Source organism: Cygnus atratus, chromosome 18 (assembly GCF_013377495.2).
Source record: "Cygnus atratus isolate AKBS03 ecotype Queensland, Australia chromosome 18, CAtr_DNAZoo_HiC_assembly, whole genome shotgun sequence".
NCBI lineage: Eukaryota > Metazoa > Chordata > Aves > Anseriformes > Anatidae > Cygnus > Cygnus atratus.
Genome location: NC_066379.1, coordinates 5715143 through 5738480, shown reverse-complemented (window position 1 = coordinate 5738480; position 23338 = coordinate 5715143). Strand labels below are relative to the sequence as shown.

The 23338-nt window shown below is 43.3% G+C and overlaps 1 protein-coding gene across 4 annotated transcripts in view; it reads left to right on the top strand.

The window, feature by feature from the left end:
- The window catches only part of LLGL2 (LLGL scribble cell polarity complex component 2), a 33754-nt gene extending 19079 nt beyond the window's left edge, over positions 1-14675 (top strand). Inside the window, exons 9-26 of one of the 4 annotated variants that reach the window (XM_035558775.2) lie at positions 84-138; positions 311-465; positions 3800-4017; positions 4520-4587; positions 5520-5673; positions 5783-5887; positions 6177-6469; positions 6733-6886; positions 7201-7351; positions 8040-8156; positions 8700-8866; positions 9617-9881; positions 10552-10705; positions 11352-11389; positions 11840-11887; positions 12421-12463; positions 13194-13255; positions 13992-14675. In XM_035558775.2, coding sequence (XP_035414668.1) covers positions 84-138; positions 311-465; positions 3800-4017; positions 4520-4587; positions 5520-5673; positions 5783-5887; positions 6177-6469; positions 6733-6886; positions 7201-7351; positions 8040-8156; positions 8700-8866; positions 9617-9881; positions 10552-10705; positions 11352-11389; positions 11840-11887; positions 12421-12463; positions 13194-13255; positions 13992-13999 — 2255 coding nt within the window. In that variant the 3' untranslated portion in view covers positions 14000-14675. Of the gene's footprint in view, positions 1-83; positions 139-310; positions 466-3799; positions 4018-4519; positions 4588-5519; positions 5674-5782; positions 5888-6176; positions 6470-6732; positions 6887-7200; positions 7352-8039; positions 8157-8699; positions 8867-9616; positions 9882-10551; positions 10706-11351; positions 11390-11839; positions 11888-12420; positions 12464-12702; positions 12758-13193; positions 13256-13991 lie in introns of those variants that run through there. The other 3 variants (XM_050714339.1, XM_035558777.2, XM_050714340.1) reach the window with 3 other exon arrangements.
- Positions 14676-23338: the final 8663 nt, after the last annotated feature.

Genomic DNA, 23338 nt, shown 5'->3' with positions numbered 1-23338 from the left:
GGTGACCTTGGTAAAGCAGGATAAAGAACTTCTTATGTAAAGGTGCACTTCTTGAATTATGGTAACTAACTCTGTTCTCTTAGGTCCTTTTCCCTGCAAGGCCATCTCCAAGATCTACTGGCAGACAGCAAAGAATGGGTAAGATCGTGGTGTATCCCTTCACCTTGTGGTGTTGGCAAGAAGCACTCACAGAGTGCAGTATGTAATGCCCTAAGAGCCATTTAGAGTAACTTTCTAATATTTTTTTGGTAATGTCTTTTAAATTGTGTTTGCTCCTTACTTCAGCATATGCCACTGTCTTTCTCTTCAGGCTTCCTTACATTATATTCCAAGGAGGGATGCCCCGGGCTAGCTATGGTGACCGGCACAGTATCTCTGTTGTCCACGGCAGCCAGCAAACAGCCTTTGACTTCACATCGCGGGTGATAGACTTCTTTATCATCTTCAGTTCAGAGCCTACTGCAGGTGCGTGATGACAGGGCATTACTGAAGAATTAAATAGCCGTGCACTCATCTAGAAATCTGCTTGGTTTGAGCAACATGTGAAATGTGAAGGAAATGAGTTGTCTGGGGGCTTTTTGAGACTTAAACGGAGATTTTGCCATTTAAAAATGAAGTGTAAAATACGGGCAGAAAGAATGGTCTGGTTGCAAATGCCATACATACCTCAAAAAATTAAGCTACTCCATTAATGAGAAAAGGTCTCTTAAGCTCATGTTTGTAGAAGCTGGACACTGGACATAACCAGGTTATGAAATCAGGATCTGAATATTGCTGTTTAGAAACAGCACTTCAAAGGAGGCAATAATTAAAAACAGAATTCACTCCCACTGAGACAGTGTTTTTTTTAATTACTACCTGGATTTATGACTAGGGCTCTGGGTAATAAATCAGAGGGTGACACTGAACCAAGGGTCAGTATACAGAGAACTTACTTTACTCACTGCTGGTGAACCTGAATGTAAACAGTTCTAATACTGAATAGCACTCATCCTGCAACATGCTTAGATTTTGTCAGATTTTTACTTCTACTTTGTTGCCTTTGCTTCCACTATACTTTTTTTTTTTTTTTTTAATGGAATTGTCAGGAATTTCTCCAAGGACTTCCTCTCATGCTGGTGTAGTTTTTGTTTCTGGTTAATTTGAAGTAACTGACTATAAAATTGCTATTTCAAGCTCCACAAATGTGCAGTATTAGAAGTTGCGTCTAGACTTCTGCAGTTTGGTCTGAGCCCTTTTAGGAGCATGTAGGCAAATCTTCTGTGTTACTGAATCGTCCCAGGTTTTCTGGTTTGCCTAGTCGAGTAGTTTCCAAGCCTATTTGTCTTGCATACTGTAAGCGGTGGTGGTGACAGCTCCCAGCTACACGCTGTGCAGCAGTAGGCATTCAAATGTGTAGATGCAGGTTGGCTCCCTCTGGCCTATTGTACAGAGCAGACCACAGATCCAGTGGAGGAGTGTCTTGGGAATGCAGGCATAAAGAAACAGCTTTGGTTGTGTTTTTTTTGGGGGTGGGGTGGGGTGGGGGTGGTTCTTCCCTACTGGTCTTTAACAGACCTTCTCATGTCACTGAAAAAGCAGTAACAAAACAGGCAGACAGTAACTGAGATGAAGGGCCTATGTATGTTTGTTATTATAGACTTTACCTACACAAGGCTGCTTTTTATAAACATCTTCCAAATGTGCCGAACCTGTAAGTCTAAACCTTCAAGCTTAATAATGCCATTAATCTTGAGGTGCTGTTTAGGTTCTTACCATTAAAGAAACTGGTCACTTCTACTTTCTATGAAGTTGTCAGAACTGAGATTCAAGATGTTAGAACAAAAGGCTTAAAGATGAAAGAAAGCTGAGATTTTTTTAGTTAAGGGATTGACTTCTGTTCATGTGCAGGAACTGAATTTTAAGACAGTTTAGGAAGAAGTAACTGAGATTAACAGGTTTTATATTTATACTTCCCAAGGATTGAAGTATCCAATTAATACATCTTCTAGTGGCTACAGACAGGAGCTGCTATAGGAAGCTGAAGCTGTTGCACTTAGACAAGGAAGTTTTTTACAATAAAATGAGGTTTCTGTGGTTGACAAGCTTCCTTGTGGCTGATTGCCTAAGCTTAGTGGATGTACATAGCTTGCCTTGTTTGCCCTTAAGCAGTCTTCCCTGCAACGGCAATGCGAAGGTATTAATTGTATACCAAAGCCACTTAATTTAATAAGCACAAAGCTCATGCATTGCAGCATGATGGTAGGTGGTGACTTTCCACTACCCTGAATATGCCGTGGAAACAATTTTTTTAAAAACCTAACCCTTCCTCTTTTCTTTTACTTTTCATTAGCACATGGATGAGTGTATGTCTGTCATCAAGCAAACTAGAATTTTTCATATTTCAGCAACTTGAAATAGATTCGTGCCATAAGCAGTGAGCTCAGATACGTGTCTTCGTAAGGAAAATATTATTTTTAAAACAGCATATATGGTTAATGTTGGCAGTAGCAGTTATAGTGCAGGGCTGATCATGCCTAATGGAACAGGTAATATCATACCTGTACTACATGCACAAGTCCTGTAGGGAACTGTGAATGACAACACGTAAAGTAAATAAAACTGAACATGAAACACTTTTTCAGGAAGAAACTGAACTGATTAGTGTTGTGTTATGGCTGTGGCCAGTCTGAGATGAAACTTGGGATGTCTAACTAAGTGGTACCAAGTACTAATTACTTGAAGTTAATTCTACTGAGTGAACAGCCCTGGTATGTGCTTGCTTATAGACTTGCCTTCTTGAAAGTATGTTCCAGGTGGTGAAACAGCTGAAGAAGGGAAGTAAAAGTACAGGTTAGCAGGGAATGTCAGCGAGGAGCTCCTAGTTTGCATATGGCTCATGCTGTTTATCACCCTGACCCCTGCTGATGTGACACATTTACAGCTATACATTCATTTAAATTTCCTGTAGCTTTGTTAATCATTATTGGTGTGAGCTGATCCATGCTTTTGGTTTTCCCCAACATTTGCTATTGTGGCTGTCTTACATTTGTTACTGCAATACTGTCCTTGTAGGCTAATTTTTTTCTCTTGGTTAAATTCTAGTTACAATGAAGAAATCTTCTTGATTGTCAGGTGTCATCTAGAAGATTACAGTAACAGATTTCTTTTGTAATCCTGTTTATGTATAAATAAATATTGGATGGGATGCACACTCTTTAAAAACTACAGAAAATACGGCACAACGTGCTAGAATCTGGGAAAACTGAAGAGTAAGAGTACTGAATCATAAACACTTGTCAGCTCAAGCAGAGAAGCATTCTGCAGAACCCAAGGCATTACTGGGTTTAAGCAGCTTAGCCTAGATGGACTGCGGTCCTAACACAGTACTAAATGGGTCACTGCTGGGGTGTATGCATGTTTGTCCACCCCATGCTGTTAATTAGCTGTGTGTAAGTAGAGTTCTGGCTGTATGTATCTGTTCTGGTGAATATGAGTGTGTTATTTAGCCATGGATGTTGTTAACCATTTTTTTTATTATTCTGCGTGGAATCCATAAAGAATTGCTCTAACAGTCCCAGCAGTGGGGTAAAGAAACACGAATTTTCAATAAATCTGTCTTGATATCTATCTTGGAATCTCTTAATATTAGTGCCTCAACAGGCCCAGTTAACAAGGAAGCATTTAGAGGTATTGCCAACAAAAACGTGTTTCTGTAGAGCTCCATGATAGCAGTTTTCATATAAGCCTTACAAGAAGCTTGTTTGTATTAACCTTGGATAGTCTTTTTTGTTAGCATTAATGAATCTTGTTTCTGCAGAATTTGATGACCCTTCCGCTATGGTGGTGCTGGCAGAAGAAGAGCTGGTAGTCATAGACTTAAAATCTGCGGGCTGGCCAGCAGTCCATCCTCCATACTTGGCTTCTCTCCACTGCTCAGCCATCACCTGCTCGCACCATGTCTCCAACATCCCGCTGAAACTGTGGGAGAGGATTATCAGTGCGGGGAGCAAGCAGAACGTTCACTACTCGAATATGGTAAGGCAGCTGTAAAGGTACATGTATTCCTGTGCATTTCAGGAGAGTGCGACTGCTCGTTATGTGGGTGGTCTGCGCTTCTGACAGTGCCTGTGAAGGGATGAGTCCCAACAGACGCTGTCCTGCCTCTTAACAGGGTTGAGAAGGGCTTTTTCCCAGAGCACCACCAATGCAGTTACTCACACTGGGGGTTTAAAATGTGATATTTTTTCAGGCTTTGACAAGCTAAAAGGAAAGTCTGAGTGTTCCCAGCTGTCGGTGGTAACAAACTTCTTGTTTAGAAGCATGAAGCCTTCAGCACAGCTTCTTGAGGAAATGTGTAGTGTCTTCCACTAAAAAGCACAGCTGGTGTCAGAACAGGAATATCTAATCCAAACAAAAGCTAACAGCATGGACTATTTCACTGCCACGTGCACTGAAGTTCATGCTCTCATGCTGACCGCGTATTCTCTCCACACTGTCACTGCTAGGAAGTCACAGTCTTCCTTTAATGTCTTTGTAGCCATGGCCGATTGATGGTGGCACCAACATAGCTCCAGATCCTCCTCAGAGGGACTTGCTTCTAACAGGGTATGTACCTAACTGTTTTAGAAAAAAAATAATCAAGGAGCCCTTTCCAGTTTCTGTTCTTCCTTTTGAACTAGCTGAAGCTTCCCTGTAAAGACTAAAGTCGGCTCGTCTTGCAGAGAGAAGGCTACAACTTTAGCAACCCAGTTTTGGGAGGCTGTATTGTAGCTTTTAAAGACCGACCGCTTCTGAGCGAACAGGCCGTGGTGTCCACGGATAACCTATAACACTGCCTTACTTGTGTTTCTGAAGTGTTATCCATTCCCCTCACAAATACCAGTGTAGAAGTGCAGGTGGTAATCCAGACAGGTTCAAAGGGAGCGATGTAAATGCAGAGCTCAATCTTGCAGGTTTTGAAGCTCTTTTTTACTGTCTTACTGTTGTAAATCTCAAGAAAGAGGTTAGCTGGGACTCCTGTCTGTTTTGATCAGCATGAAAACAGATCTAGCAAGGCAGTGGAAGGAACTGGCTCGCAAGAGGCTGCCTCGCTTTTAAGTATTTCTCTGGGCTGTTCTTCAGACAATTCATTCTTGATGCAGCAAATTGTTAGAAGTCTGTAGCCTTGGGTTGGATGAATGTTGCCAATTTTCACCTGGAGAACTAAGATTAAAGCCTGTCCCCCCTGCTTTTCTAGTAACAGTATTCTTGTCAGGATGACTAGTTCCCTCTATATACCAAGCTTGTTTCCTTTCCAGTGCTTTTTGGAGTAACTTTAAATTCTGTACTGGTGTCTGATCACCACGATCAAGCTGCATTTAAAATGAAAAAGCAGGGCTTTCTCTTTAAGCTTTATTTTGCCACGGCTTGGGGGTTTGTAAACAGTGTGATTTAATCTTTGGCTGTCTTATTTTCCTTTCTGTTTTGTCATCATCTGGGTGATTTGCTGCGCTCCTGTATGATGTGTGCTTTCTGTAATCGTCCCCCATTTGACACAGGCATGAAGATGGCACTGTGCGGTTTTGGGATGCATCTGGTGTCTGCTTACATCTCCTTTATAAGCTAAGCACAGTGAGAGTGTTTCTCACAGATGCTGATCCCAATGACAATATGAACACGCTGGGGGAGGACGAGTGGCCTCCACTTCGCAAGGTAAGATAGCTACTGCTTGTGTACGCTTTCGGAAAACCTGAGCAGTTTTCGATTTGGGGCATAATTAATGCATCTGTGAAGACCACCCACTGTGTATTCTCTCACCTAGGTTGGTACCTTCGACCCTTATAGCGATGATCCTAGACTTGGGATCCAGAAGATCTACCTGTGTAAATACAGTGGATATCTGGCTGTAGCTGGCACAGCAGGGCAGGTATTGAAATATATCTGTCATTATAACTTAACACACATACTTGTTTTTAGTGCAGCTTGTCACAGTGCTACTTGGAGATGTGTTAAAATTGGAAACACTCATTTCTGGAGTGGTAAATCAGTCCAGTTGCTGGAAAAGTTTTGTGGTTCTCTGCTTTCTGTATTTTAGACTTTATCTAATGCTTTAGCAGCTCTGAGAGGTGCTATGGTTTTGGAGCTGCTGAGGCGGCCTTCGGGTGGGAAGATGGCTTGAACAATAGAAGCTGTAGCAGAACTTCTCTTCCTTTCAGGTACTGGTGATGGAACTGAACGATGAAGATGCAGAGCATGTTGTTGATCATGCTGAAGCAGATCTCCTACAGGATCAAGAGGGCTATCGATGGAAAGGTCATGAGAAATTAAAGACTCGAGATGGACCTGTTCGATTCGAAGCTGGTTTTCAGCCATTTGTCCTTGTCCAATGTCAACCACCAGCTGTGGTCACCTCATTGGCCCTTCACTCTGAATGGAAGCTCGTGGCCTTTGGTACTAGTCATGGTTTTGGGCTTTTTGACCACCAGCAGAAACGACTGGTCTTTGTCAAGTAAGTATCTTCTTTCCAGGAGGTCTGTGGTAATTCCCCTTTAAAGATGGCATGGAACTGCTAACTGAGCATGTCATGAAAAGAGGTTTCTTGAGAGTAGTCAGTACAGCAAGAAGCCCTGCCTTGTTGGACTATGTCCTTGAAGATCTTCAAGAATATAAATATGTTCTTGTTCTGCCAGGTGTGTACGTCCTGTTGGACTCTTGGGAGTGATTGCCATCCAGTAGAAAGTGACAGTGTGCCTACTGTCTCCATTTTTTCAGATGTACACTGCATCCCAGTGACCAATTGGCCTTAGAAGGGCCACTGTCTCGGGTGAAATCCTTGAAGAAGTCCCTCCGTCAGTCATTCAGGCGGATCAGAAGAAGCAGAGTGTCCAGTCGGAAGCGACGAGGAGGTGGTGGAAATGCCTCAGAGGTGAGGGGCCCACCTTTTGGGATCTTGTCTGTTTGGAGGTTATAGACTTCTGATTAACTGCCTAGAGCAGGAGATGGTTTGCAGTCTTGCTGTCTGTTGGTATGAGGACAATAATGCAACTTAGAATACTGCTAGCTGTTAGATAAAAGTAGGGTTTTAGAGAAAATGTACTATGTGTAGTTGAACCTGTAATTCAGAATGTACCTGCTCACTGGTATGACGTTGCTTTCCCTTTCTATTGCTTCCATTCTTACTATTTCACTCTTGTCCCTATCTGTTTGCCTGACTGCCAAAATGTCTCCTCATCTTTGAAGGTGCAAGAAGCAAATGCCAAATTTGACCAAGACGCACTGCAGGAAATGGAACTGGCTCCAGTCCAGAGGAAGATTGAAGCCCGCTCTGCAGAAGACTCTTTCACTGGCTTTGTGCGCACCTTATATTTTGCTGACACCTTCTTGAGAGACAGTGAGTAGAAAAAGCATCTCTCCTTTCTTCTGAACATTGTTCTTCCTTCTGCCAAGCGATGCATTAGGTTCTACTGCCAGGAAATTTCAGCGTCTTCTGTGTCCTACTTTGCATTGTGCCGAAAAACTAATATAGAACATGAACATATGCTGTCAGGCACAATTGTTACCTAGTCATTCTGTCTGCTGGCTAATCCAAGGCAAGTAGTAGTTCATCTTTGGGTGCAGCCTGTATGTATGGTTTTCAAATGTGATGGGATGACATCTGACTTTTGAGTACAAGCTTTTTCCTTGTCTCATTGCTCTGAAGTTCATCCTTGACCCCAGCTTTTGATGTTAGCGAGGGTGACAGCAGCTGCTCATCAGAGCCCAAACTAATAATCTGTTTGCGTTTCCTATGCTCATATATGATATAAAAACGTGAAAACCAGATGCAGCAATTGTGGTGAATGATGAAAACGCCGCTCTGTTCCCTTCACTCACATGCTATGTCCTCTGTTCAGGGCTGCTGACAGAGACACGTTGGAAAAAAGTGCTAAGAAGCTGTAGTTTCCCTGGCTGGTCTGCCCTGTTACAAAGCTTTTTAGGCTGCAAAGAAAGGGAGGATGTATATAGGTAGTGTGTTTAAGGAAAGCAATTATCCAAGGTTGTCACTGATGTCTAGCTCATGAGCCCTCTCGTTGCTCCAGGCTCCCGGCACTGCCCGTCCTTGTGGGCAGGCACCAATGGAGGTACAGTCTATGCCTTCTGTTTACGTGTTCCACCAGCAGAAAGGAGGATGGATGAACCTGTCAGGGCAGAGCAGGGTAAGTATGCTTCAAGAAAAGTGTCCTAATGGATCTGAGATACCACTTGTATAACCACGCGTTGCATGTCTTTAACCACAGAAACAGAAAAGCAAAGTAGCTTAGTTACTGCTGTGTGAGAGAATGGAGCTAAATGTAGCAGTGTCTGCAATAAGCAGTGCTCACTACAGTAACTGAACTGAAGAGTAAGTGAACTCCATCGCTCTTCGATGTACCTTAGCTTCAATTTCCACTGGCTTCACAAATTTAAATTTGCATCAGCTGTCACTGAAGTTTGCCATCAAGTTACACTGCACATATACCTTATTCTGACAGCTGAATCCGTTATCTTCATGTACTAATAGTTACTGTTTAACATGAACCATTTGTGTTCACATATCCTTTAAGTCCTAAATCCTTTTTAGGCAATGTTTCTGTAGAAATGTTGTAGGTCCCCAGCTCTGAGAGGATGTGTGAGGTTTTAACATAGCATCTCTAACCAGACTCCTCTTTGGTTTCTTTTTTTTTTCTTGTTTGCTTTTTGTCCTTATCTTGCTTGGCTAGCCAAAGAAATTCAGCTGATGCACAGAGCTCCTGTTGTGGGTATACTTGTTTTGGATGGGCGCAGCACACCTCTGCCAGAACCTCTGGAAGTAGCACATGATCTTTCTAAGAGCCCTGATATGCAAGGCAGCCATCAACTACTGGTGGTGTCTGAAGAGCAATTTAAGGTGAGTATCACCCAGGAGGGACATATGGACTGCACATAACTCTGCTGAAGTGCTGAGCAGTGTTCAGCGGAGTGAGTGAGACTCATAGGAGTGCTTAGTCTTCCGTACCTGCATAATGCTCCCAGGACAGCATTTCTGTTCAGTACAGTCCAGAAATCAAGTGCGTGCTGACAAATTGGGTACTCAGCGTAGTGGTGAGCATGCTGAACATACATGTTTTATTCCTGTACCCTTTAGACAAGGCTGCCTCTGTTTTTGGGAAATAGCTTTTGCTGTGGTTACTTGAGTGTAATGCTGTACAGAAGCAGCAATTGGTAGGCATTTCTATGAAGCAACTGAAAAGTTTCTTGTTTGGTATGCTAACCAGTCAGTGCAAAAGAGAAAGCTTTAAGTAGCTTGTTGTAGGCTCACCCTGGCTTTTTAATACAGAAGAATGCACAGTTAGTGTAAACCCATTTTTTTCTGTAATAATTTGTAGCCAAATATGGAAGGTTTTTGGGAGAACCAGGAGAGAAATGCAGTTTGCAGCCTGAAGGGTAAAACTGCTTGATGTCATAACAGAGAGGGATTCTACCCCTGACTCTGGCTGGTTACTTTATATCCCAGGAAGCCAGGTTGACTCAGATTACACTTGTGTGTGTTCGCTGTGAATGAAAACCCTGTTAGAGGCGGGGGAGCAGCAGATGTCCTGGGGTGCAGCGGCTGCCACTGTGCAGGAAGGAGATGTCAGCGTTCTGTTTCTGTTGACAGGTCTTCACGCTACCCAAGGTTAGCTCCAAACTGAAGCTCAAGCTGACGGCACTGGAAGGCTGTAGGGTACGAAAAGTGACGGTTGCTAACTTTGGCAGCTGCAAGACTGACGATTACAGTGAAAATGACCTGGCTGTCCTGACTAACCTGGGAGACATTCAGATCATCTCGCTGCCCTTCCTCAAGTTACAGATCCGCTACCCTTGCATCCGTAAAGAAGATGTGAGTGGCATTGCATCCTGTGTCTTCACCAAATATGGCCAAGGTAGGAAATGCTTCTCCCAAATTATCTGCCTCTATTGTGTGTTTGAAACAGTGGAATAGTGATTGTAGGGCTTAATGTTTAGAACTGGCTGTATATACATGAATATTACATAAGTTTGTTCTATGTTTCTGGCCAATACCAGTTGCCAACAGGTACTGACAAATTATCAGAAGTGAGTTTATTATCGTTACCGAATACATTGCTTTTCAGCTAACAGGTTGGATGTTCCCCATAAGTAGTTTCCATCTGGCCATCCTGCTGTTTGGAGATAAGAGAATAGCTCTCTAAGCAGCAGGCATTGCAGGCTGCATTGTACCTCCTGTACGTGCCTGTGGCTCAACACTCAAAGTGCAAAACTGGCAGCCAACATCCTATGGCTGCTGAAAGTTGTTCTCTGCTTTGCAGTTCAGTGTTTACATCTTTGTGTCCTGTGCTGACACCTCTGAAGAGCAGCAAAGCAGTTATCGTTCAGCACGAAAAATTACCCAGTCTCTAGGCTAGCCACTCCTTGGGAAACTGGGGTATTATCTTCCTCAGTGATTATGCAAACCCTTTCTGCCAAGTAGAGAACATGCTTAGGTCCATGGTGGTTGTTTTTTTTTTATTGTTTTTGGCTCACCTCTGTTTTCCTGGACTTTAAAATTGCTTATAAATTCTCAATCTTCTGCAGGTTTCTATCTGATCTCACCATCAGAGTTTGAGAGGTTTTCTCTTTCTACCAAATGGTTAGTGGAGCCCCGGTGTGTTGTGGACATGCCAGAAGTTTCAAGCAACAATCACGTGCACACCAGGTCTGGCATGGAGAATGCTGCAAGAAAATCCAGGTAAAATCTGTAAAACTCACGCACGCTGACTATGTCTGAGTATCGAGATCTGCTCCTGTCCTGTAGCTGATATAAACAAGGCTATGGTATGAGTTCGTGTAGTCTGTCTCCCTTTCCAAGCTATTAGGAGTCTTTTGATTACAACATTCCTAGATGGATAGGCGTGAGGAAGCGCAACCTTCTCCCTGATGGTTTTCCTACTTGCAGTACACAGCAGTCAAGCACTGGAATTGGTGTCCCCAAGCTAGTCGTAAAGTGTAAGCTCTGGCTTGCTTTACTTGTTTCCCAGTGATGTCTCTGACTGACACCTGACTCTTGCATACTTTGGGGGCTGCCTGTTGCTGAAGAGGCTGAACTCTTTATCTCGAAGGGGAAGATCCAATGTTTCTCCACTCAGAAGCTCAGCAAATAACAGATTTGATACTCATGGAGGTTGTGTAGGATTTTTTTTCCCCAAAAGATCAGAGAGGTTCTCTGGTACCCACAGGCTTCTTTATCACCAACATGTGCTGAAGCCCTTACTACATACTTGCTCAGCAGGCTGGTCAGTTAGCATACAGTGGAGCTTCTTGATGCCAGGAGTATTGATGAGTTCTTTGCATCCTCTGCCTCAGTGTTTGTTTTTCTGTCATCTTTTCTTCTCTAGGGGATCAGGAAGGAGTTCAAGTGACTACGGAGAAGATGGTAAGCGCAAATGATTGTCCTTAATATAGCCTGGTGACAGGTAAACCCTTCAACATCTCTCCTATTGCTACAGTTGATATTTTCTACATTAGCAAGGGGAAAGCAAGGAGGGACGTGCGGGGAACACTGCAACACAGCAGTTGCTAGCTCTAAGGTAGGTTGCATGTGGCAAAATTACCTAGGAGGATAGAGTGCAGCTTTTGCTGGAAGAGGCTGTGGGAAGATGAAGTCTGAAATTACAGACTACACCTTTTGCTAGCTGAACTCGTCTTGCGGGTAAAAACAACTCCATCTGTGAGAGGCTTTAAGGATTAGTTGTGAAGCGTTCAGTAAAGTCAACAGGTACTTAAGAGAAAAATATCCAATTCTGTTTTGGGTTTCCACAAGCGCATATTTCATGAGAAGCGGAAATACTGTTAGATAAGTGTTTTTCTACTTTTCTTTTTTTAGAAAGAAAATCTGGGAGGCTAATGGAACATGCCTTGCTCAATGATGAAAGTGAGTGAAGTCTTGCTGCTGACAGGGCACCTTTCTGGGTGGGGAAAAAAGAAAGGTGCTGGGAATTTTGTGTGTTCCAGCACTCAATTCCAAGGGATCTGCAATTACACCAGACTGGTAGAAATACTGGGTTTTTCATGAATCAATAGAAGTGAGGAGTTGGACGGATAGTCATGCCCTAAGGCTGGGGTTGTTCCACATAGCTGCATTCACCACAGTGATAAGAGAAGTTTACTTTCCAGTGGGACTTGTGTAAAATGACAGCTGGAACAGACTGTTCCTTTTGGTTCTCTGGTACGCTGGGACTGGCAACGTTTCCTCTGGCAAATGACTGCTTCAGTCCTTTATGCCAGCCTGTTTAGTAAAAATCTCGTACCATTGAAGAGGAAATGATATTCTAAGGTCCAACCTCTGTGGTGGGAGGCAGGTTTTAGAGGCTGTTCTGCCGGGAGGTGGCATGTGCTCGTCTGCTGCCTTGAAAGCAGATCTCCACTGGCTTGGCTCACTGCTTTGTTTAACTCTCTGCTTTCCAGAGGTCCTGAAGGAGATCCAGAGTACTCTGGAGGGGGGCAGAGGGTGAGTATCAACTGACTGCTGTTCCTAATGGGTAGGGATGGCAAGGGAGGGCCTTTCTAGTGAAAACAGGGGGAAGTCCACCACGATGGTAGTGTTCCTTGTGCTGGAATCTGGTCATGTGTGTGTCCCACAGACTATCGAAGTGAAAATAATGAGAGAGATGCAGGTTCTCTTTCACGTGTTGTCCCTTTACTTTTTTTTAATGAATAATGCTTTGTCTCTTTCTCTCCGAAAAGCAGGAGAGATCACATTCCCACATCCCAAAGGAACAGGACTCTGAGTATTCGCATACAGGTTTCTATTTGTGTCAACCCGTACTGATCTAAGGGCAGGCCACATGGGCTTAGTTGGCCGAGGATGGGACTTCTGTAGTTTAAATCCTGTCTTGACACTGTCACTTGGACATGTTCAGTATCTCTGCTCCCATTCTGTCTATACAGTAAAGCTAAACTACCACCATGGGTGCGGGGCTTTATCTTATCTCCCTAGAGTACTGATGTTCAGGTGACAGGGGCTACGGAAGTGGAGACAAAGGACTACTATTTGCAACGGATGCAGGAAGCTTGGTGGGATTGGTAACTGCTGGTGTGTAAGGATAAGTGACTGCCTGACATGCTCTGCTCTGCGCACTTCCTCTGGACACTACCTAATCCTGGTCTTCTATCAGCAGCTGGGAGTGGATGGCACGCTACTGCATTGCGATAATGAATCTTCCCTTGTGTCATTGCAGGAGCTATGCAGAAAGAAATTTGGCAAGAAGTCCATTAGGACATGGACTAAGTAATGGAGGAGGTAGGTGAGGCTAAAGATATTTCAGGCCAAGTGAAATAGCCAAAGGAAAGAGAAGGTAGAATGAAATTTCTTATAAAAATCAGCTTGTTTAAAATGGGCTGTGGTAGTGCAGAACTCTGGTCTGAATTTTCAGGCTGGGAATCCGCTGGCTGTATGATGTAGTACCACTGTTCAGCACATTACGTGCCTCATAAGTAAATCTGCTGCACCAGTTGTAAAGGAAGAGAGAAGAATCCTTTGAAGGCTCCTCTGTGACTCTTAATCTTACCATAAAACTATCCTGAAAGGTGTAGTCATTGCTCACAGCAATAATCTGTTGGGACTTACTAAGGACTCCCAAATATATGGGTGCCTTCACTAAGTAGAACAGGATGCACAGAATTCTGTGCTGCTGCTTTTTACCCTTTTCCTGTTCTCTGTGCTTGAAAAAATGTCTGAATAGTGACCACAGCAATATGAGTCTATATTAATTCCAAAAACCCATGGGCAGAATATGGGAGTAGAGGGAAGGGAAGGTTATGATGTAGGAAATTGTCTTTCAAAATAAGCCCACATTTAGTGTAGGGGTGCGTGTGAAGATCTGCTTTGTTAGAGCTTTTGGGCCCAGTGAGAGTTCTTGCAGTTAATGGACTGATACGCATCAGTGGGCCAAATACTGTTTTCTCTCATTAGCTGTCAAATTCTATTTTCAAAAATTATTATATTCAAAAACTGTTATTATTCTTATACCCCACAGCAGATTGACCAGAATTCATCAAGGACTTTCCTGGCATTGGATTGCGTGCCATAACACTACTGATTGGGCAAACCGTCCCTGGGGAGAGGGCATCATTGCTCCTGGCATCGCAGGCTACTGAGCTGCAACTTGCATGCATATGCATGCTTGCCTCTGCCTCCCCTTTTAGTGCCTCATTAGACATCTCTTGGAGCCCGCCTTGCGTTAGGACAGGAGTGGATTGCCAGGTCTGATGCACCACAAGCCTCTGAGTACATCTAACTTTTAAATGTTTGCACATTTCTCTTTTCTACTGGGCTGGGTTTTAAATTATAAATGTTACTGCCTTGGTGCAGGATTTTAATAAACGCACACTGTTACCTCCAACTGGTTTAAAATTATTTTTTGTACAATTTTTAAAAATCATATGGGTATTTCAGTTTTAACAGAAACATTTTAGAAATTTACTTTAAAAAAACAAAACATTAAATAATATATGCTAGATTCCTGTGACTGCTGTATGTGGCATCTGAATGAGTAACTTTGGTTTTTATTTGTTATGGTACTGTTAACTGGCTCTATGGATTTGAGTAGAATCTATTTTTGTAGACATTCAAATCAGAGGAAAACTAATTGAACTTGATTTTGTTTCAACACTACGTTGCTTTTTTGAAATAAAACTCTGAATTCCCTTTTGTGATCCTTGTCTGCTCTCATATCTATTCTTTTCATCAGCAAATTTTTTGATACAGGCAACAGGCTCATGACCACTTACCTCTTGAAGAAGGTGGAGCTGGTCTCTGAGCTGCAGAGGCAATGAATGCTCCTGTAGATTAAGTGTCCTCATTAAGCAAGGTGGTTGCTTGGAGAAGGTGCACATGGCAAGCAAGTTGGGTATATCACAGTCCTGCAATTCGTACATCATGTTGCCAGAAAAGAGCACTGCTTCAGATAATAGTCCCTGGAAAGTCATCTGCTAGCTTGTCCTGAAGTAACTTGGATGATAATGGCACAGAAGGGAGGAAAAGTTGATCTGGCAACGTTTCTGTACTAGGCAGCCATTGGATTATGAATTGAAGCTGGTGAAACTCCACATAGACTGGTTTAGTAAACTTTAAAATTTTGGTATAGAAACACTAGTTTGTTCCTTTGTCCCTGACCTAATGCTACTTTCCTCTTTTCCAGCTAAGAAAGAGAACAGTATTTCCTGTAACTTGCTTGTAGTACAATGTAAGTCAATGAGAAAGAAGGTTAAATTCTCCCCGACTGTGTGCTGAGCTGTTGTCCGTGGCATGCTTTGGAAACCTGTCTCTGGAAGCCCTCTTTAGGCTCTGTTTTTATCTTCTTGAGCAAGGCAGAGTGATCATTTATTTTCTAGAGTGCTAAAGTGGCATTTCCTATCCTGCAGGAGAATATGGTTGTAGAGTTTCTATTGTTCAGGTGAGGTGTCAGGCGCTCTTCCTTCTAGGAGTACTGGTATCTCCTTTGAGACTTAATTTGTCTTTAATAAGGTTTTAGAGAGCCTACCATCTGACTCGGTGGGGTCTGACAAACTAGTTTCCATTTCCTTATTTCTACTAGCTTCATTATTTCCTTGTCTCTATCGCTGCAGGATTGAGGCTAACAGAAGGGTGGCCTGCTCTTTTCCACTTCTTGTGCCAGATGTTGATGCTGCAAATTTATAGGAAGTTATGATTTAATCAGCAGTGTCTGAACTGGTGTGATCATGTGCATTGCCCTGGTTGCACCCAGCTGTACCTTTCTGCTCCTCACAGATGGACTGATTCTAATGCCTTTTCTGAGTATTTCATTTGTTGGCAGGCTTGGGGAAAGTGACATGGCAGCACTGCTCAGAAAGGTCAAAGCAGCTTATAATGTCTCCCCTTTCTTGCCCACATTGCTTGAAAAATTCAATAAGTCCCCTATTGGACAAGTCACAATTCATACCCCTTAGTGAATTTGGTTTTAAAAATAAAACAAATTTTACATATCTGAGCTTCTCATTATTTTCTTGTAAGCACAAGCTAGTCTATTAATGGGATTGCAGCTAAGGTAAAATAGAGGAGTAGGTTAGGTTGTGTGCTGATGTATGGGACATTCTTACTAGCAATACTTATTTGAAAGCTACAGCTGAAGGATTCACTGGAATAAGCTGCTTGGCTTATTGTTGCAGGCAGAGGCATTAAGAATCCTTTATTGGAACTGCCATGCCTAAATGCAGGAGAAAGAAAAGGAGCAAAGCAGGAGGAAGACTGGAATTCATATGCTGTGTTTTCAATGGTATTCTGAGCTGAGGAGAGGGTGGAAAGACTCATGTGATATTTAAAATTAGGCTGGATTATTTTGTGCTGTCAGAAAACCCCAACCAAGTAAAATCAATGATAGGATGGGTTGTTTATGAAGGACACATTCTTTAATGAATGTCTGTAAGCAGACTGTGAATGCAGTAAGGGGGAAAAAAATCCTTCTGCATCTCTCCCCTTCAGGAATTGCCTTCTGAGTCTTGCTGTTACCATTAGTCTGCCTGTCAGCTGACAGTAGTAATAATAGCTCGTTTCTGATCAGAGGTTTCAGCTGCTGCCAAACTCTTTGAGTTTTGTGCCTACCTCTAAGTTTCACTTGAACTGCTTGTCTGGGATCCCTGTTAGCAGCTTGCTGTCTGCAAGAGCTAATGCTTAATGCTTGGAAGCACTCAGAGGGCTCATTGGCCCTGATTAACTTTACTGCCAGTCAGGCTTTGGCAGTGCTCTCACCCTCTTGTGCTCCATGCAGTCTTTGGGATCTGGCATGGTATAGTGCCCCTTCACTGCAGGAGCTGAGCTACTGTTAACAGTGGCTGCCAGTGCTTGAAAAAATTCCTTCTTATAGCTGTGCTGGCAGCATGTCACCTAGCCCTTGCAGACCTGCTTCTCTGCAGAGGGGAAGGTCGTGTATCCACAACTAAAGAACAGTCCAAATTTTCCACATCTGAATACAGCTATTTGTACCTGATATGGGATGCTGTTTTATAGTAGCTTGTGTTTCAGGTCATATGCTTCCTTGTAATGTGAGCTCTTTCATAGGGTTGCATATTTAGTGCCCAAATTCGCTGGTTCTAGAAAATCTTGGCAAGGGGCTCTTTTTCAATAGCAAAGCAGACTTCTTCAGATACTTAGCAACTGAATCTTTGCTGAATTTGTCTAACAATTCCATAAAAAGTACTTTTCCTTCCAGTATTATGTTCTTCTCATTGTAGTCATAAGGCCTAAGGCGGGTCTGGTTAGTGAGAGAATGAAATTTTTTACAGCTTAGACACAGACACAGACACAGATTTCTAGGTTGGAAGAGACCTCAAGATCATCGAGTCCAACCTCCGACCTAACACTAAGTACTCCACTAAACCATATCACTAAGCTGTACATCTAAACGTCTTTTAAAGACCTCCAGGGATGGCGACTCCACCACCTCCCTGGGCAGCCCGTTCCAATGCTTAATAACCCTTTCGGTAAAGAAGTACTTCCTAACATCCAACCTAAAACTCCCCTGTCGCAACTTTCGCCCATTCCCCCTCGTCCTGTCACCAGGCACGTGGGAGAACAGACCAACCCCCACCTCACTACAGCTTCCTTTAAGGTAACTGTAGAGAGCGATAAGGTCGCCCCTGAGCCTCCTCTTAATTGGTCTGTTTCTTAGAATGTATGGTTTGTATCTATTGCAGCTAGAATAAATGCATGCCTGGTTGGTTGTCTAAATTCAGCTTGCAGAGGATACCCTTGGCTACATCGCCTCATGGATTGGGATATTGTTAAGAGCAGGACTGTGATCTGGTGTTGAATTGGCATGGGTGAAGAATGAGACACTGTTTAGTGGGGAAATGTTCTTCTTGGAAGTCCAACAGCCCTTCCTAAGGGCACATTTGACTTGGTGATCTCTCTCAAGAAAAGGCCGAGACTGTGTTGCAACTGTAGCTGATTCACTGAGGTAAACCTCAGTGGGAGGACTATGGATCCTTCAATAGCTGTCACAAGTTGTTGGTCACAGAAAACTGACAGCTGCAAGCCCATGTGATGGGATTATTTCCACACAGTTTATCAACCTCCTTAGTCATGATGGCTGCGGGGAGTTTGACAAGCTTTGCACATATAAGAGGACCAACAAATTCTTATGCTGTAGCAGGAGGATAGCCCTTGAGATCATCCTACTGTTGATTAATTTATGTCCCAACTATTGTTTGGGTGTAGAAATGGTCCCTGTCAAGCACAGTGCTTTTAAAAGTGCCTTGGGTAGTGGTTTCTGGATGAGGAAAAGCCTTTCCTTTGTGTTGTGCCTGTGGAGATGGGCAGGCTGAGAAGCCCTGGCTTTCTCGGGTGGCAGCTGCAAATTCCACAATAATACTAAATGATTGTGGGTAGAGAAGATTGTTTTCCCACCCCTAACTAGTTTATCCTGTACTTAGTCTTCTCCACAGCATGGGAAGTAAGTTACTGAAGTAAATGCTTTTCTCAGCGTGTGCGGTCGCCTTCCACTGACTGACTGAGTGTAGCTGCAATGCTGTGTAGGCTTAAGTCTCAGTAAAAAGCTGAGGCCCTCAGCAGAGGGCTATATTTCTTCCCTTTAAGGTGGATGCTCCACAGCCTCCTGGGAGGTGAGTCTTCATTATTTTTGATGTTTTTCTGTCACGATGGGTTCCTAGAGCTGAAGGGCCGAGCCTCCCTTCTCACAGCTGCTTGCAAGGACCCTGCTGTCTCCTCCCGCTTTGCAGGAGCGAAAATTTCGGCTTGGGAGCTACCCACTCCATTCCCAGTCGCCCTCCCTGGCGACCCAGAGGCTTCCCCGGTCTCCTCAGAGCGGGACCCGGCATTTTCCAGCCTTTCTGCCCGGCGGGGGCGGCAGAGAGAGCTGCTGCTCGGCACTGCCATGGCGGCTTCTGTGAGGAGGCCGTGGCCACGTGCATGGAGGCCCCAGCACCGCCGTCTAGAGGTAGGCAGTTAAAACATTTCTCTTGTGATAAACGAGTAATGGCTGCAGAAGGCCAGAAAAGCCCTAGGATGCACCGTTGTCCCCTAGAAAGTGAGGCTAAAGTGTCCCGGGTGAGGTCTAGTGGTTGCCCCTGTTGAATGCCTACTGAGCATGGTAGAAATGCACAAAACATCGTGCCTCCCTGCTGCTTCATCCTCAAGCTGGGCCTCGGTGTCCAACAGAGGGTCAGTGATGTTGTTTCTCTTGCTGCTTCTGGAGCAACTTTTGTTTCACCACCTAAAATAAGACTGAAAGCCATGAAGCAGTGTGTGTGGGAGGTGGGTGAAATCCAAGCGAGCGGTCTCTTCCACCAGCAGCTCTGGTGCTGAGAGAAGTCAAACTCTGAAAGGTCTGCCAGGAACTCCAGAGGGACTAATTTTCTTGTAATGAAACAAGACTCTGTAAACCAAGTCCTTATTTTCCTCATGTATCTCAGGATATTTTTCTAAATGTTGACTGAATGGTGGGGATGGCAGGAAGAGAGCTGGCCAAAGCACAACAAAGGCTCTTTGTGCTTATGGCCTGTTACAGGTGAGAGGAAATTAGCTGAGAAGGTACTTAAATTACCACACTACACACCTCTTCCTCAGCTAAATAAGTAAAGAGTGCTGCTCTCCAGCACTTTTTGGCATAGCTTTTGTGTCCAGAGCTAGGTTATGTTTAAAGGTGCCTTTTTGGAGAGGGTCAGTCTTCAAGATGAATGGTCCTGAGCACATGCTGACAGCAGCTGGGAAGAGTTCCCCTAGGTAGGAGGAACCCATTTCTTCTCTAGGAAAGCCGAGCTTTTGCTTCATCCTCAGAAGATACATCTCTCATTTCCTCCTATAAGCTTCTGTGGCGAATGAGTCTGCGTCTTGTGTGCTTATTCCTAAAGAGTCTTTGAATGTTGTTCATTTGTTTGAAGTCTGTCTCCTGTTCTCTGCGTGTGCTTAGGGCAGTGACTTCAATAAGAGATGCTTGGATTCTGCTCACACTCTCCTCAAAGGGAATTTAGCTTTATCAGATTGCTGTGCTGAGCTCTTGAACATATCTTCTACACAAGGACATCTCTGAGCTGCTGAATGCCATCTCAAAGTCAGATGTTACAGCTCAAGTCTTGATGGAGGTAAGAGTCCAAGGAAGAGTACAGGGAATACACGAGTTCAAGTAAAGGTTTAGTGTTGCTTTGGGAGAACTGGATAGCTTAGGTGGTATATTGAGTTTAAAGCAGTTTAAGCTATTGCTGAGGGAGCTTTATTCCGAAATCCGAGGATTATTGGATGTGGAAGTGTCTGTTCTTTTAGTCACACTTGAATTTGGTGGAAGTATACTTAAAGGGTCTGGTTGTTTTACAGACATATACATCCTGCTGTTCTGATTCTAACACAGATAAGAGCAGATGAAATGCAGGTTTGTAACTAAAGAAGATATAATAGTCCCCAACTGGCTCTCTGTTCAGACCTGGTGATATTTTCCTTTACTCTCATTACAGGAAGACATTTTGAATGCTAATGAACAGTAACGAAGACTTTAAAAAATCCATTTCAAGGAAATTCAGTTACGTCAAGTTAGGCCCATGAGGCACATTTTCTGGGAAAAAAAAATAAGCACCTTGTGATAACCACCTACTATAGAATTAACCTTTAACAGGCTAGCTTCATAGAATTGCTGGGAACTCCACATGTACCCCTGCAGGTAGCAATGCCTAAGACCTAAAGGCTCAGAAAGCATAGAAAGGAACCTTTACTAAAAACAACTGGAAGTCACAGTGGCTGGACTCTCAGTTGAGCAACATTCACGTCTTACCCTAGCTAAACCCAGCCTTTTTCAGGACAAGTGGGACGTAAGAATTTCAAAGGGAAATGGTATCATGTCATCTATCTGAAGTGCATTGCATTTTCAAAGACTCCAAGCTTGGGTTGAATGTAAACTGCTCCTAGTCCCTTTCAGCTCTGTTTAATGATGCTGCACAAGCAGATTCCTACCTACTGTTCTTTATGCCCATTTAGCTGTTACGTAGAGGTTGGTTTGTTTTGTTTGTTCAACCATTAGAAAACCCTGCTTGAGGGTAGGGTCTTCATCTGGTAATTTTTTTTTAGTGCACAAGAAAAATGCTCATGTCTCAGTAGTTTGCATCACAGCCATAAAGGAGTGTATCAGACCTCTGTGTGCCTCGTTAGTTGATAACATTGGAGGCAGGTGCCATTAACACTGGTAGATTTTCTTTGACAAGAAGCAGCAGATAGTAGCTGCAATCTTTTATTTCGTAAGGCTAAACATATGCTGCTGTTCAGCAGGTTAGCTTGCTCACTGATGTGCTTGTCTCAGGATTGCTTACGAAGAGAAAAGGAACTTTCCATTAGAATGTATAATGTATGGAAATGACTCAAGTTTCATTTTTAAAATGGTATCTGTTAAGATAAATTTATTACTTATGAAGATGTCCTGTGCATGTGGAGAGACTTTACCTCTTGTTAAATCAACAGGCATCTATTTACAGGTTAAGGAAATAAAATATTTACAGTGGAAAAAAGACACGTCTGCCAAATCTTTTTCCTCCATTTTTAGGTAGACTATTGTACCAACATGACCACCAGAACTGGTGCAAGGGAAACAACTGAGGAATGCGGGTAAGACTAGAAGGAAGGAGCAGCCCCTTTCAGATGACAGTCATAAAGTCAGTTTAGCTGTAATATGAAACCTCACCTCTATCTGCTTGATTCCTTCTACCTTTATCTCTGCAAGCTCATTAGGTTCTGCTGGGGATTCTCAAATACCTGGGTGTAATCGCTTCAGTCCGGACAATCTTAACTTTTCCACTTTGATCTTTTGATTTATACTTCAGGGGCTATGCTGCCTTCGGCAGAGAAGTCATTTCTCACAGGAGAACAGGCCCTGGGGGCAGCCACAGCTGTAGCCCACACAGTGGGGAAACTCTCTCACATTTGTCTATAATTGGATTGAAAAACAGGTCAAATCCAGGGGATTTCACCAACTCAGACGAGTTCTGTATCAAATCCATGGTTCCCAGACATACAGGAAAGGGAAAGGGGAACAAGGATGGTGCTTTATTTGAGGCCAACCAGGCACTTCAGTGTGCCAAGTGAAAAAAAGGTATGACGGAAGCTCAAGTGGTTGCATTCTCTTTAGTTACACTCTAGTTAGCACAGGACACAACAGTAGGGAAGATTTAGTAGAATGCCAGGTGGGCCTGTTTGCTTGTATCTAATCATGCCATGGTTCCCAATGCTGTTGTTACTTTACCAGTTAGTCTGTTACCTGTTCTGGTTATGAAACCAGCAAGATAAAAATTAGTAGAGATTCGCCTGACCGTGCATCTTCATTTTGCTCTTTTTAGGCAATAATAACACAGTTAGATGAAGGGATTAAAAGGAGGAAGCTTGAGCTGGGTCTTGGCTGAGTCTTTTGGCTCAGACCCATATAAAGTCTGTCCCTCCAGTGGGGTGTAATACCATCTGTACAGGGTGTCAGTCTGTCATTTTAGCTGACCTTTGGGCAGAGGCCATGGGATGTTGGCTTCCAGTGCAAGGGGATCATCCAGCCTCACGGAATGGCAGACAACAGGGCAACAAAGCGCTCCTGAAATATTCAAGGAGGCTGTTTTCAAACGTGTGTAACTTAATTGTTTTGGTTTCTTCTTGCAGTCATGAATACTTTATTTGGCTTCCTCAGGTTACTGTTGGGGAAGAGGACCTTGGAGACCTCCTAGCTCATCTTAAAATATCTGGAGGAAGGGGTCAGAGGCCTTATGAGTTTGAAGCAAAGAGAGGACAGGAATTCTCTTTCACTAGTCTGAGGTACAGGCTTAAGGGAGGATGTTTTCCCTCTATAGGAGGAAGGTGGTAATATGGAAGAAAGAGCGTAGATATTTTATATTCATGCAATGAAAGTTAGGAATATTTTTAACCCACCGTTATAGGACATAGGGCAGGAGGGTCCTGACGGGGTCATCACCTCTGCTTGCTACGGAATGAAACCATATCAACATCCTACCTGTACATTTATTAAGCTTCATCTTAAAAGCTGTTAGGCACAGCACTGTCCATCCCCCTTTCCCAGACTACCACTAGACAAACAAGGTTGCTATGAACCTATGCGGTGACATTTTTTCTGATCAGTCATGACTAGTTTCTAGTCATCTATTCATGTGATTTAGCCTTTTTTGTTTAATTCAGTGACTTTCTTAGCTCTTTAGTGCAATGACATGAATGCTTTTATTTTCTGTTGTTGATTTAAGAAGAATTTGCACCGAAAAAGTGGGTCTGATGTGTTTTCTGTCTTTAATAACATTTTAAATTTAGCAGTGGCCAAATGCTAGATGAAAGGACCTAATGTTTTCTGTACATAAAGGAATCATTAGGAAAATGGGA